This window comes from Brienomyrus brachyistius, chromosome 5 (genome assembly GCF_023856365.1).
Source record: "Brienomyrus brachyistius isolate T26 chromosome 5, BBRACH_0.4, whole genome shotgun sequence".
NCBI classification, from domain to species: Eukaryota; Metazoa; Chordata; class Actinopteri; order Osteoglossiformes; family Mormyridae; genus Brienomyrus; species Brienomyrus brachyistius.
The window spans coordinates 22,911,736-22,927,661 of record NC_064537.1 but is presented as its reverse complement, the minus strand read 5'-3'; the positions used below and the strand labels follow the sequence as shown (position 1 = coordinate 22,927,661).

Below are 15,926 nucleotides of genomic sequence, written 5' to 3'. Positions count from 1 at the left end.
AAAGGACGCGAAAGGGACCAATATACCGAGCAGTGAGCTTACGACAGCCAGGGATACGAAGATTCTTCGTGGAAAGCCAAACCATCTGTCCCGCCCTGTAGGTGGGTCCTGCTCACCGTCGTTTATTGGTCGTGGTGCGTCTTTTCTCCGCCTGGGTATGCAGGGACCGTTGGACCAGCTGCCACGTCCCACGACTCTTGTCGTACCAGTCCTCTACGCTGGGTATCATTCCCTCCGGGGAGTCCCAGGGAAAGAGGGGTGGTTGGTAGCCGAGGACGCACTGAAAAGGGGATAAGTTGGTGACAGGACTCACCCGAGCGTTTAGGGCGTATTCCGCCCATACCAGTTGGGAGGCCCAGGTAGCGGGATCGTCCCGGCACATCATTCTTAGAGCCTTTGTGACTTCCTGGTTCGTTCTCTCCGTGAGGCCATTCGTTTGGGGGTGATAGGCCGAAGAGAGACTGAGATTAACACACAGTTTCTGGCAGATCTCCCTGAACACACGGGAGCTGAATTGGGGACCCCGGTCAGACACTATGTCCTCGGGGATACCGTAGTACTGGAATAGAGTGGAAATCAGAATGTCGGCAAGGTCCCCGGCGGAGGGGAGTTTGGGTAATGCTGTCAGGCGACACATCTTGGAAAAGCGATCAACAACCGTTAAGACAATGGTTTTACCTCGTGATCTGGGCAAATCAGTAATAAAATCCATGGCGATATGAGACCAGGGTCGGGACGGAACTAGCAAGGGTTGAAGGAGACCTGCGGGTGCTTGGTGGGACGCCTTTACTTGTGCACAGTCCGGGCAGGACTCGACGTAGGCTTGAGTCTCTCGCCTCCAGCCCGGCCACCAGTACCTGCGGGAGAGGAGGTGTTGGGTGGCGCTGACCCCCGGATGTCCGCTACTCCGTTGAGCGTGGACCCACTTCAGCAGGGCACCGCGATGCCTGCGGGGAACAAAGAGAAGACTGGGGAGACACTCGGGGGGAGGACACCTCCCCTCGTTCTCTTGCCTAATGGAGTCTTCCAAGGTCCAGGAGATGACAGACACAAAACAAGTGGGGTCGAGTATGGGGTGCGTGGTGTCGGTTTGTGTAGGAGGGTCAAATTGCCGGGACAGCGCGTCCGCCTTGACATTCTTGCTTCTGGGGAGGTATTGTACCTTGAACTCGAAGCGTGAAAACCACTCGGCCCACCGAGCCTGACGAGCTGATAGACGTTTAGCAGATTGTAGGTACTCTAAGTTCCGATGGTCGGTGAGGACCAGGAAGGGATGACGAGCCCCCTCTAACCAGTGTCTCCACTCTTCAAGGGCAAGGCGGATGGCCAGCAACTCACGATCTCCCACAGAATAGTTGCTTTCTGCCGCCGAAAGTTTGCGCGAGAAGTATGCGCAGGGATGTCTTTTGCCGGTCTGAGGATTGCGTTGGATGAGTACGGCTCCAACTCCCGCTTCAGAGGCGTCGACCTCCACCTGAAATGGAAGATCCGGACAGGGGTGAGTTAACACCGGAGCGGTGCAAAAGGATCGCTTCAGAGTTGCGAAGGCAGAAGCCGCCTCGGCCGTCCAGGAGAGGCGGGTTGGCGAACCTCGGGTTAAGGAGGTGAGGGGAGCCGCCACCTGGCTAAAATTCCGAATAAATCGGCGGTAAAAATTAGCAAACCCAAGGAATCGTTGTAATTCTTTCACATTGCGGGGTTTCGGCTAATCCCGAATGGCGGCTACTTTACCCTCCTCCATGGCGACCCGTCCTTGGTGGAGTACGTACCCAAGGAACCGTATCTGGGTTTGATGAAATTCACATTTCGCTGCCTTGGCATAGAGGTGATGATCACGCAGGCGCTGGAGTACTTGTCTCACCTGTTGGACATGGGTTCGAAGGTCGGGAGAGTAGATGAGGATGTCGTCAATATAAACGATAACACACCTGTGCAGAAAGTCCTGGAACACATAATTCATAAAGGCTTGAAATATGGACGGGCTATTAGCCAACCCGTATGGCATAAGGAGATACTCATATTGTCCCCTACTGGTTACAAAGGAGGTTTTCCACTCTTCTCCCTCTTTGATTCGGATCAGGTTATACACGCTCCGGAGATCTAACTTGGTAAAGAATCTCGCTTCTCGAAGCTGCTCCAGCGAAGAAAGTATCAGCGGTAAGGGTTCTCTTCTCTTTATCGTGATAGCGTTAAGGGCGCGGTAATCAACACACGGCCGCAACCCTCTGTCCTTCTTCTTAATGAAGAAGAACCCGGCGGTGACTGGAGAGGTAGATGGTCGGATTATACCTTGTTTTAGACTTTCCTGAATGTACTCTTTGAGGGACTTCTCCTCCTGGAGCGAAACGGGGTATAACCTCCCCTTGGGGAGGTTCGCTCCTTCCAGGAGGTTGATAGCGCAGTCACAGGTCCTGTGAGGCGGAAGAGTGAAGGCGCGTTCCTGACTGAATACGTCCCGATAGTCCAGATACTCCTCCGGGATCGACTCCATGTCTTCTGGCTCCGGGCTCTCCACCCTGGAAGCTCTACATGGTAAACTCATACAGGCGGTTAAGCACTCACGTGACCACTCTAGGAGCTCTCCGGTTCTCCAGTCCAGTTTCGGGTTGTGCAGCTGCAACCATGGCAAACCCAGAATAAGGGGATCCTTAGCGTGGGTTAGGACATACAGCTCCACCTTTTCCCGGTGGAGCACCCCGACTTGAAGAGTGACTGGGCGGGTACGGAACCGGATGGTACCGTCTCTGATCCTTCCTCCGGTCACTCCCAAGACCGAAATTGGGTGCGCGAGTCAGGGGAAGCCTTAAACGCTGCGCCAGGGTCTGATCAATAAAGGATCCTGCAGCCCCACTGTCAACCAGTGCCAGAACAGACTCGCCCCTCTCCTGATTACTCAATTGTACCGGAACTACTAATTGCGGTAGGGCTGACCCAGCCCCAACCACCACACCTACCGGAAGCGTGTCCTCCTCTCGGCGTGGGCGTCGGGGACAGCTATAGCGTAGATGACCTGTCTCCCCACAGTACAAACACAGGCCTCCCTGGGTTCGTCTCCGTCGTTCAGCCTCGGTGAGGGGTGATCTTCCCAATTGCATGGGCTTCGGAACGTCAGGTGGGGGGCTTGGTCGGACACTGCGTGCCTCAGCTTGGGTACGTCGGCGTCTCCGGTCCCGGACCGTGTTGTCGAGCCGAACCGCTAGTCTGACGAATCCCTCGAAAGTGAGAGCCTCTCCGCGCGAGGCGAGCTCGTCTTGCAGCTCTTGGTTCAGTCCTCTGCGGAAGATGGTCATCAGAGCGTCGTCCGGCCACTGGAGACCGGCGGCGATGGTACGAAACTCCAGGGAGCAGTCAGCCGCCGAGCGACTCCCCTGGCGACAGTCCAGGAGTCTATCACCTGGTCTGCGTCCCACCGCCGGGTGATCAAAAACCTCGAGCAGAGCTTGGCGGAAGTCCAAGGCGGAATCGACGAGTGGACTCTGGGACGTCCAGAGTGCTGTAGCCCAGTCTCGTGCTCGGTAAGGAGGGAGAGGACGAAACGGACCTCCGCGTCCTGAGTGCGGAACATCTCCGGGTGTTCCTCTACATAGAGGCCGCATTGCATGAGGAAACCCCGACAAGCGTCGGGGTCTCCGTCATAGCGCTCTGGAAGCGCTATTGGGACGGACGTGACAGGGCGGGGAGGTGAACCAGGCAGAGGTACTTGAGCCGCTTGCGCTGCGAGGAGTTGTTCCACTGCGGTCAGGCGCGTCTCTAGTGCTGCGCTGTGCGCTGGATCCATCACGTTTAGACAAAGTATTCTGTGACACTGCCCACAAAAAGGGGAAAGGAATCCAGAAATGCGTTTCACAGCGCTCTTTAATAACGGCACTGGAGAAGGGTTAGAGGGAACAGGCTGAAAGAATAGTCGAGGTCCAAAGGCGTGGGTCTGAAGCCGGGGAATCCTTCCTTACACGGGGGCACAGGACTGGAACACACGGGGAAACGAGAACAGGACGTGCCGGGCTCAGCAGGAGAGAAGACGGGTCAGGTTCAGGAACTATTTACCCCTATAGAGACGCTTGCCGTTTCCATAACGATCCTACATTAACATGGTAGTTCCATACGGCTGGCAAAGCACTAAGCATATCCATAACGCTTCATCGCATCAACAACTACTTACCCCTATAGACGATCTTGGCATTTCCATAATGCCCTCACATTAATATGGCGGTTCCATACCGCTGGCAAAGCACTAAACGTATCCTTAACGCTTCATTGTATCAACAACTACTTACCACTATAAAAGCATTTGCCGTTTCCATAACGCCCCTGCAGTAACATAGTGGCATTTGCATTATTGGGAAGCGGGGCACACGCTGTCACGCCCACAGGGGCGGAGCCCACCAGGTGCACCACAGGGATCCTCAGCTCCGAGCAGTCAAAAGGCACAGACAAGCTAGAATACGCTGCGAAGTATTGAGCCAATGTTATTGAGCCGTACCGAGCGTTTTCTTGTCTATCGTCTCCCTGATTTCCCATACCTGTTCCGTCTGCCTTGTGTATTAACCTTGCCTTCTCCTCGTCCTCTTCCCAGACCCGTTCCCGACCCTGACCTGTCTTCCCCGCTGAGTCCAGCACCTCCTGTTCCCACTTCCCCATGTGTGTTCCAGTCCCGTGTCGTGTAGGACAGATTCCCCGGCTACTGAACCCTGCTAACGGACCACGACCACTCTCTTTGCCCACTCCCTTTAAAGCCTGCGCTTCAGTGCTGTCATGCACATGCCGGTGTGACACACGCGGCATAGCATCTCTCACGGCTCTTGCTCCTCTCCAGTCATCCAGCCCCTTGGGCTGAATTGGGTACCGCTCGAGGGGCGGTCGTAGCTCTTTTAGGACCGGCTCCAGGTCCAGGAGGACGGGTTCCTCCTCTTCGTCCTCACCAGGGAGCCAAATCCTGGCGAGCGTACAGGCTCCAATCTGGATCGGCTCCTCTGGGATCCTCCTCCTCCTTTGCTTCCTCTTCTTCCAGGGGTCGGTTATTCTGTCACGATCAGGTTTGAGCAGACAGGCGATCGTGCGTGCAGACGGGCAAGTAGCAGGCAAGACAGGCGGAGATCGGGGTAAATAGCGGGTTTAATGGTGGAAACGGGACCGGGGAACATGCAACCAATGGGACTCTAACAACAGGCAACAGGGGAAGCCACAATGACCGACCAGGAATACAGGCAAGACTCGGACTTAAATGGATGGGACTGATCAAAGTAATGGGACACAGGTGGAGACAATCCGGGAAGCACACGTGGGAATTCAGGGGGCGTGGCACACATGAGGAGCCGACGAGCAGGGCATGACACTAACATCTTAATATTTTCAGTGAATAATTTATTTTGTTTTATTATTTGAGGAGCAATATTTCAACAGTCAATACAGGCTTTACTTAATATTTTTTATAGTTTAAGTATCAATAATGATTTACACAAATACAACTGCTGAATCAATGTTAAATCAGTGAAGAGTTTAAAAGCCCAAACATGTCGTCATATAAATGCTGATAAAATATTCATGCATAAGACCCACGTCCACTTTTACTCCAATCAGAACAAAAGAGTATGAGGATCAGAAAACACAATTACTACCCATTAAAAGTCCGCACCAGAAGGGGGAAAAAACTATTTATGGTTTAACACTAGAACTGCCAAATCTACGCAAATTTGCGTAAATTCCCTGGGCCTAACACCTACTAGCATCCCTGCTGAGAGTTTCTTGGGCCATTGTCCTCCTGCTTTTGTTGTGCAAACACACCCATTACCTGTGAGGCCTGGCACATTTGCATTTTTTTACTCAGAGCAGCTAAAATCCAAGGCAGGCTAAACCTCTGTGTGTGACATGGAAACCTTCACAAAAGTCTGCCATATCTATACCAAATATCCCACATGCTGACTGACCTGCAAATATGAAAGACACACATTCACAAAATATATGGAAGCACAAGTCTGTTTTATTTATAAAAAAAATTGAGTGTTTCAAACTTTGCAGTGTTTGCAGACCCAGTGACCATCATCCCTGCATTTGGCGCAAGTGAATTTGTAACACTTTGCACTGGTAAACCTGCTGCGGTTTCTGTTGCAGTTCTCCTGTACCTGACACTGAGTTGTCCATACAAGTCCTGGCACAGCAGCAGCCTTCCTCTGTCCCCATAGCCTTTTGTGGCATAAATTGGCAATGGAGTTCCTTGGCTAGATGACTCAAAAATAATCTTCTTTTGCCTTCCCACCCTGTACATGCCTTGTACAGAACGTAGGAATTTGCCACCACCAGGTCCAGCATGTTGTAAAATACAGCTACTGGCCACCTGCATGTTGCTGCTCTTACGGAATACATGCGCGCCATTTGGTCCAACACATTTACACCACACTATAACAGCAGAGAGAGAGAGAGTCATGAGTGTATTTGCTTTTTTTCTACCTTCTTTCTATATAGGCCTGTATAGTACATATCAGAAAACATTGTAGCACTGATGTAAAATTATACACACATTCACATACCTTCATGTGGTTATAGTCTGTTATCGTGTTGGGTTTCCTCTTTCTGCCTTCACAGATCGCCACATCTTGGTCCAAGGAACTCAGAACACACACAATCTTGTTTTTTTAGGTGCATAAATTGTCAAGGAGACACTGCCACTTCTAAGCACTGACGCGGAGAATTCCTCTTGCTGTGCAGTGTCCTTTGAAATTGGAGGAAGTTCATACCAAACTTTATTCCCTGTGCTCAGTAGTGTTGTTTTGCGCTGAAGCAGTCTGTGTGACAGTGCCAGTGAGGTGAAGAAATTGTCCGTTGTGACATTTCTCCCGTCATCCAGAAATGGCTCCATCAGACTCATGACCATGTTCTCTGCCAGCCTCTCCCTTTTCTGGTGACTGGGGTCCTTTCCCAAGTTAGGGGACACGTTGCAGACGTATTTGGTCTCCAAATCCGTGGCCATCCAGAACTTGATCCCAAATTTGTCCGGCTTGAATGCGATATACCAAGTGACATGGAATGGATCCACATCTACTCCACGTTGTCTTTCCACCGGTGTCCCTCAGGGCTCGGTTCTTGGCCCTCTCCTATTCTCCCTCTACACTAAATCTCTTGGCGAAGTTATATCCTCACATGGCTTCTCCTACCACTGCTATGCCGATGACACTCAACTCATCCTCTCCTTCCCTCCCTCAGACACTCATGTCTCCACTAAGATCTCTACATGCTTGGCAGACATCTCATCTTGGATGACCACTCACCAGCTAAAACTCAACACTAGTAAAACTGAGCTGCTTTACATCCCGGCTGACTCATCCCCCCTCCAGGACCTTGCGATCTCTTTCGACAACTCCCTAATCCGTCCTTCGGTTTCTGCTAGAAACCTTGGAGTTACCATAGATGATCGGTTGTCATTTTCCTCACATATCGCCAGTCTTTCTCGCTCTTGTCGGTTTCTCCTCTTTAACATCAGGAGGATACGTCCATTTCTTTCCACCCAGGCTACCCAGATACTCGTCCAGTCCCTCGTCATCTCACGCCTTGACTACTGCAACTCGCTTCTAGCGGGTTTACCACTGAGCGCCATCCGTCCCCTCCAACTGATTCAGAATGCAGCTGCTCGTCTTGTTTTCATCCTTCCCAAGTTCTCCCACACCACTCCTTTGCTGCGCTCCCTCCACTGGCTTCCTGTAGCTGCACGCATCAGATTCAAAACACTGATGCTCGCATACAAAGCCAAAAATTCTCTGGCACCATCCTACCTAAAGGACCTCATCACACCCCACTCTGCACCACGATCTCTCCGATCCTCCAGCACTGCTCGACTGGTCCCACCTCCCCTCAAGGCACAAGGAAGACACGCATCTCGGCTCTTCTCTGTCCTGGCACCTAATTGATGGAATGAACTCCCCCTAGATGTCCGAACAGCTGAATCCTTGAATGTCTTCAAGCGACGACTCAAAACTTTTCTTTTTCAGAAATACCTGACGTAGAACTTCTATATTCTTACTCGACTCTTTTTCTGGTGTGTGTTTTAAAAAAATTTAATAAAATAAAAATTCTGCACTACTCAATGGCGTTCTCAGAGATAGTATTCGTAGCTGGGGTCCTTATTGAGCTAGCATCGGAAATTCATTGCAGAGTCTCAAAGCACTTATGTAAGTCGCTCTGGCTAAGGGCGTCTGCCAAATCCTGTAAATGTAAATGTAAATATACTGCATGGACAATGAACCTTGGTCGAGAACAGCTGTACATCTATGTTCATGTGTTCTCCTGGAGTGAAACTTTCAGCACAGTTCTTGGTGAAGGCTGGCAGAGAACGTGGTCATGAGTCTGATGGAGTCATTTCTGGATGACGGGAGAAATGTCACAATGGACAATTTCTTCACCTCACTGTCACTGTCACACAGACTGCTTCACTTTACTGGGCATGGTGAATAACGTTTGCCGTGAACTTCCTCCATTGGCAAAGGACACTGCACAGGGAGAGGAATTCTCCACGTCAGTGTTTAGAATGGCGCGCATGTATTCAGTACGAGCAGCAACAAGCAAGTGGCCAGTATCTGTGTTTTACAACATGCTGGACTTGGTGGCGGTGAATGCCTACGTTCTGTACAAAGCATCTACAGGGTGGAAAGGAAAAAGAAGATTGTTTCCGATTCTTCTAGCCAAGGAACTCCATTGCCAAATACAGGGATGATGGTCACTGGGTTTTCAAACGCTGCAAACACAGACTTTGAAAGATAGACAGACTGTGTGGGACAGTAACCACTGAGACAAAAGGCAGAAAGATGACGAAGAGATGAACCTGGAACTGAGGCACGGATACATCAATTTTTACATGAACAGCCAAACATGCAAAGCTGGAGAGATCACACAAAAACAAAATTCACTTTTGGTGTTATAATTCAGTGATGGCCAATGAAAATGAAATGACATTTTATTCTGTATGTGTATGAGCATGTCAAAAACCATGGACCATGACTTCACTCAGCTTATGACATTTATATACAAACATGCATTGGAGACTGAAGTGTTAGCATGTTTTCATTTTATTCATTTCATTCTATTAGCAACTTTTCATTCTATTTTCACTCAATTTGTTTTATAAATAACACAGACTTGTGTTTCCATATATTTTGTGAATGTGCGTCTTTCATATTTGCAGGTCAGTCAGCGTGTGGGATATTTGGTATAGATATGGCAGACTTTTGTGAAGGTTTCCATGTCACACACAGAGGTTTAGCCTGCCTTGGATTTGAGCTACTCTGAGTAAAAAATGCAAATGCGCCAGGCCTCACAGGTAATGGGTGTGTTTGCGCAACAAAAGCAGGAGGAGGATGGGGCTGAAGACCTGCGAAAATCACAGCAGGGGTGACAAACACCTTGGGACTCTCAGCAGAGAATAAAAACTCGGTAAATCTAGTGATAAATGAACATATTTTTGCACATTGAGCCTAGTATATTATAAACAGGAACAAATACAATGAAACAATGACTAAAGATGAAAAACAAACAAAACTGGATAAGCTAATTAAAGAGAGAGAGAGGACGAGGTAGAAAATTGAGGGAAAAGGGAGAGTTTGAGTTGGTCTTACCAAAAAGAACCACCACGTTTTTCATATTCGCTTTTGATTGAACGGCACTTGCTGGCAACAACTAAACGGTAACTGAGAAGAGTGAATGACTTTATAAGGGACTAATACAGAGAGCAATGAAGGAGGGAGGGGAAGTGGTATACGAGCTGGAAAGCATAGAAAGTATTTTCACATTCTCATTGTTTCTTAGTATTACTTAATACTTCCACACTGTAAAAAAATGTTGAGAAAACTCAAATTATCTAGGGAACATGATGCAAGAGATTTTTGAAACTGATGTGTACCGTTGTTGACTTTACAAAGGCTTTCAAATTGACATATTTGAAAGTGAAGTTCAGCCAACTTGTAGCTTTTTGTTCAGCTTATGATGATGCTCTTAACACAATAACAAAGAAATGCTTGCTTTAATCTCATGTTGCTCTATGTCACGCCCGGGCAGACCAGACCTGCCGCAGACTCCACGGTAGCCCCGCCTACATAGGTGGAGCCCGGCGGGTGTTTCCGCATGCCGCTAATGACAGAACATTCTTAAACTGGAGACTCAAGCAGCTCAGTGCGTAGCTCAGAAGTATTGAGCCATGCAAATGTGCCTTACCGAGCAATCTCTTGTCTTGCGTTTACCCCTTGCTTCCTCCCTGCTCCGTCTGCCTCGTGTACTTACCTTGCCTTGTCCTCTTCCTCTCCCCAGACCCGCTCCCGAACCTGAACAACCTTCCCTGCTGAGACCGGCTACTCTTGTCCCCTTCTCCCTTTGTCTGCGTGTCCCGTGTTTCATCGTCGGACAGATCTTTTGGTATCGGACCCCAGCTAACGCTCTACGACTATTCTCTTTGTCTCGCCCTTCTATTACCTCCATCTCCGTATTGCAAATAAACCTTCGGGTTGTTCGCATTTCTGGATCCCTGCTTCCCTTATTGACCAGGCATCACAGAATACTTCGCCGGTTCGTAATGGATCCAGCGCACAACCCCTCGGTGGAGCATCGACTCGCAGCGATTGAGCAGCTCCTCGCCAATCAAGCTGCCCAGGTTCCCCTACCTGCCTCTCCACCTCGCCCTGCTGCCTCGGCTCCTATCGCTTTGCCCGAGCGATATGATGGTAATCCCGACACCTGCCGGGGCTTCTTAATGCAGTGTGGGATTTACGTGGAGGAACATCCTGCGATGTTCCGCTCCCAAGCGGCCGAGGTACGATTCGTTATCTCTCTCCTTACCGGTCGCGCTAGAGAGTGGGCAACGGCCTTGTGGGCAAATGAGAGTCCACTCATCACCTCTGCTAGAGATTTCCATCAGGCACTACTGGAGGTGTTTGACCATCCTACCGTAGGAAGGAGACCAGGCGATCGTCTCCTGGACTGTAAACAAGGAGGTCGTTCGGCTGCTGATTACTCGCTAGAGTTTCGTACGATCGCCGCCGGACTCCAATGGCCTGATAACGCACTCATGACCATCTTCCGCCGAGGTCTGAATCAAGACCTGCAGGACGAACTCGCCTCCCGAGGAGAGGCTCTTACGTTCGAGGAGTTCGTTAGACTCGCAGTAAGGCTGGACAACACTGTCCGTGACCGCAGAAGGCGACGGGTCTTGACAGAGGTGCGACGGGCCACTCCCGGACCGTCAGCAGAGGAGCCCGAGCCCATGCAGTTGGGGCGAGCTTCCATCTCGGCAGCGGAGCGTCGGAGGAGAACCCAAGGGGGACTTTGCCTCTATTGTGGAGAGGCTGGACACATGCGGCTGTCCTGTCCCGTCTGCCCAAGCAAGGAAGAGGACACGCCACCGGTGGGTGCTCCGCTTCAGATAATTCCAACCGGTAACCAACTAACCCTTCCAGTCGTCCTAGGTTTTCAGAATAGAGCGGAGAGGACCCTCGCCCTTGTGGACAGTGGGGCAGCCGGTAACTTTATTGACTAAGCGCTGGCTCGGCGTTTGGGCCTGCCTTGTGTTAAACTCGCATGTCCCCTCACGGTGTTAGGGGTAACTGGAGCGAGAATCCGTGAAGGCACAATACGATATCGTACGCAACCATTCAGCCTGCGAGTAGGAGTTCTTCACGAGGAGCGGATTGAGGTGTATCTCCTTCCTCATTCCAAGGATCCACTAATCTTGGGTCTACCTTGGTTACAACGGCACAACCCGCAGTTCAACTGGAGAACGGGTGAGCTTACCTCTTGGTCCCCGGAATGTCTCTCCGTCTGCATGTCTCTGCCCTGTCGTGCTTCCAGCATAGAGAGCCCGGAGTCCGAGGACTTGCACCTGCTTCCCAAAGAGTACCAGGATTACCAGGATGTGTTCAGCCGATCGCGAGCCTTCACTCTTCCCCCTCATCGGGAATGCGATTGCGCGATTAACCTCCTGGACGGAGCCATCCTGCCCAAGGGGAGATTATACCCCGTGTCGGTCCAAGAGGAGAGGTCGCTCAAGGACTACATTAGTGAGGGTCTTCTGCAGGGGATAATACGGCCTTCCACGTCACCCGTGACGGCAGGTTCCTTCTTCGTAAGGAAGAAAGACGGGGGATTGCGTCCGTGTATCGATTACGGAGCTCTCAATGCCATTTCGGTGAAGAGGAGGGAACCCCTCCCTCTGATTCCCTCGGCCCTAGAACAACTCAGGGAGGCGAGGATATTCACTAAATTGGATTTGAGAAGTGCGTATAATTTGATACGTATTAAGGAGGGGGACGAGTGGAAGACCTCTTATCACCAGTAGGGGGCAATACGAGTACCTTGTGATGCCTTATGGACTGGCTAATAGTCCCTCTATTTTCCAGTCTTTTATGAACCATGTTTTTCAGGATCTCCTACACAAGTGTGTGATCGTCTATATAGATGACATCCTCATCTACTCCCCAGACAAGCAGACCCACATCCAGCACGTAAGACAAGTACTTCAACGACTGTGGGAACATCACCTCTTTGCCAAGCAGACCAAGTGTGAATTTCACCGAACTCAGGTCCGGTTTCTAGGCTACGTGCTTCAACACGGGAAGGTAATGATGGAGGAGGGGAAGGTGAGAGCCATCCTAGACTGGCCCCAACCCCGAACACTAAAAGAGCTACAGAGGTTTCTGGGGTTTGCAAACTTTTACCGCCGCTTTATACGTAATTTCAGTCAGGTGGCGGCTCCTCTCACGTCACTAACTCGGGGAGCTCAGGTTCGCCTAACCTGGACCGAGGAGGCGACCAAAGCTTTTGACAGACTAAAACGAGCATTTTGTTCTGCCCCGGTGCTGGCTCAGCCAGATCCAGAAATCCCATTCGAAGTAGAGGTCGACGCCTCTGAGGCTGGGGTGGGAGCAGTCCTGATTCAGCGTGACACACTGACTAGACATAGACATCCGTGCGCCTATTTCTCACGCAAGTTATCCCCGTCTGAACATAACTACCCAGTGGGAGAGCGTGAGCTGTTGGCTATACGTCTTGCCCTAGAGGAATGGAGACACTGGCTGGAGGGAGCCCGACATCCCTTCCTGGTTCTGACCGATCACCGGAACCTAGAGTACCTCCAGTCAGCCAAGCGGCTTTCGGCCCGCCAGGTACGTTGGGCGCAATGGTTTGCACGTTTCGATTTCACCGTACAGTACCTTCCCGGAAACAAGAATGTTAAGGCTGATGCTCTCTCCCGGCAATACGATCCACCCACCAACTCCGAGGAAGCGGCGCCTATCCTTGATCCTAAGTGTTTCGTTTCGACCGTCACCTGGACCCTGGAAGAGACCATCAGGCGGGAGAACGAGAGAAGATCTCCACCCCCGGGTTGCCCTCCCGGGGCTCAATATGTTCCCCGAAGCCATCGAGAGGCGTTGTTAAGGTGGGTACACACCCACCTCGGCAGTGGACACCCCGGGGTGAACGCAACTCAAAGGTTGGTTTCCCGGCGGTACTGGTGGCCCAGCTGGAGGAGGGACACGCAGGATTACGTAGACTCCTGTCCCGAGTGTGCTCAGGTTAAGGCCTCTCACCAGGCTCCCGCTGGGCTTCTCCAACCACTTCCAGTCCCATCTCGACCCTGGTCCCATATCGCGATGGACTTCATCACTGACCTACCCAGGTCGAGAGGTAGAACAATTGTATTAACCATCGTAGACAGATTTTCTAAGATGTGTCGACTAGTATCGCTCTCCAAGCTCCCCACGGCGAGTGACTTGGCTGACTTGCTTATCTCCACTCTGTTTCGATATTACGGCTTACCGGAGGAGATCGTTTCAGACCGGGGTCCCCAGTTTAGCTCCCGGGTTTTTAGGGCGTTGTGTTCAAAACTCCGCATTTCATTGAACTTGTCATCTGCTTATCACCCCCAATCCAACGGGCTCGCCGAGAGAACCAATCAGGAGGTAGCCAAGGCCCTACGAACGCTCTGTCACAGAGAACCCGACAGCTGGGCAGCTCATTTAGTATGGGCCAAATATGCCATAAACGCACGGGTAAATGCCACTACTAACGTTTCACCTTTCCAGTGCGTCTTGGGGTACCAACCTCCCCTCTTTCCCTGGGACTCTCCGGAGGGATCCGTACCCCAGGTGGAGGAGTGGTACCAGAGAAGTCGAGGAGTCTGGCAGAGAATACAGCAGTCCCTAAAGGGACAGGCGGGGAGACAGAAGAGGCATGCGGATCGTCGGCGCCGTGCGGGACCCACTTACCGGGCGGGACAACTGGTCTGGTTGTCAATGAAAAATTTACGCCTCCCAGGGTGTAAAAAACTAACCGCCAGATACATCGGCCCTTTTCGCGTTCTGCGCCGAGTGGGTCCGGTTGCCGTGCGTCTCCAGCTGCCGCGGATTTACCGTATATGTCCTACCTTTCACGTCTCTCTCCTCAAACCAGCCAAGCGCAGTCCCCTGAGATCGGAGTCGGTCCTGCCCTTGGAAGCCCCTGGAGCGACGCCCGACGAAGAGCCCTCCGATGTGGTCCGGACCATCCTGGACTCCCGTCGTCGTCAGGGTGGGTTGCAGTACCTGGTGGAATGGGTGGGCTGTTCTCCGGAGGAGCGAAGCTGGATCCCGGCAACCTCACCGATCGATCCCTCAGTTAGTGCCTCCTTTCATGCGCTACACCCTACGAGGCCAGCTCCCCGGCCGCGTGGCAGACCTCGCAAGCGACATCGGCCTCCAGGAGGCGGCCGTCAAGGGGGGGGTGATGTCACGCCCGGGCAGACCAGACCTGCCGCAGACTCCACGGTAGCCCCGCCTACATAGGTGGAGCCCGGCGGGTGTTTCCACATGCCGCTAATGACAGAACATTCTTAAACTGGAGACTCAAGCAGCTCAGTGCGAAGTATTGAGCCATGCAAATGTGCCTTACTTCCCTTGCTTCCTCCCTGTTCCGTCTGCCTCATGTACTTACCTTGCCTTGTCCTCTTCCTCTCCCCAGACCTGCTCCCGAACCTGAACCTGAACAACCTTCCCTGCTGAGACCGGCTACTCTTGTCCCCTTCTCCCTTTGTCTGCGTGTCCCGTGTTTCATCGTCGGACAGATCTTTTGGTATTGGACCCCAGCTAACGCTCTACGACTATTCTCTTTGTCTCGCCCTTCTATTACCTCCATCTCCGTATTGCAAATAAACCTTCGGGTTGTTCGCATTTCTGGATCCCTGCTTCCCTTATTGACCAGGCATCACACTCTACCTTCAACAAATTATTTTTTTCCAGTTACCCATCCCCTAAATTATGCAAATTGTGTTACATATACAGTAATTGCATTTAACCCTCTGGGGTCTAGGGGTAGGAAACACACTGACTGGGGCATGGTCACACATTTCATTCAATATCATAAACTTAATTTATAGCAAATAAATTATTTCTTATATAAATGTTTTGGCATTAAACTCATCTTAATCTTAGTGTACTTTGTAAATATGTCAGATTTATGTGAAGTTTGTAATTTGACATCAAAGTATAGACATTGCTAAATGAAGTTTGGAACACTTGCAGAAACATTAGAAAGTACATAGTAAGCAATGGTGGCAGTTTGTTTTGATCCCAGATATCTGACCACCAAAGTATTGGCTACCTGAGGATGACTAAATGGTGTAGTTGCAACATTCAGTTTGATACATAAATAAGAAAAACCTAACTTATGTCACTATTTCTAGCCTCCTTTCATTAAATATGTAGCAACTTTCCTGTGCATGCATGAGCCATTCACACTTGGCCACACCCCCCCCCCCCCTTTTTATGGTGCTGATGGGGATGTATCTGGATCACGTTTCACCATTGCGTTGTTCATCAAATTACCATGTGAATGTGATTTGAATATGTGGTAATGCGGCTATTTAGAACGTGAATAGTGATCTTCAGGTGAGGGCAGTGCTACACACCCCCGATCAGGGA

The 15,926-nt window shown here is 50.9% G+C and overlaps 1 protein-coding gene across 8 annotated transcripts in view; it reads right to left on the bottom strand.

The window, feature by feature from the left end:
• The window catches only part of LOC125743018 (carcinoembryonic antigen-related cell adhesion molecule 20-like), a 95,069-nt gene that overhangs the window by 37,739 nt on the left and 41,404 nt on the right, over positions 1-15,926 (bottom strand). The window contains exon 1 of one of the 8 annotated variants that reach the window (XM_049015603.1): positions 9,600-9,660. The exons of the other annotated variants lie outside the window; for them this stretch is intronic. Coding sequence (XP_048871560.1) covers positions 9,600-9,624 — 25 coding nt within the window. The 5' untranslated portion in view covers positions 9,625-9,660. Of the gene's footprint in view, positions 1-9,599; positions 9,661-15,926 lie in introns of those variants that run through there. 8 annotated transcript variants of the gene reach the window in all.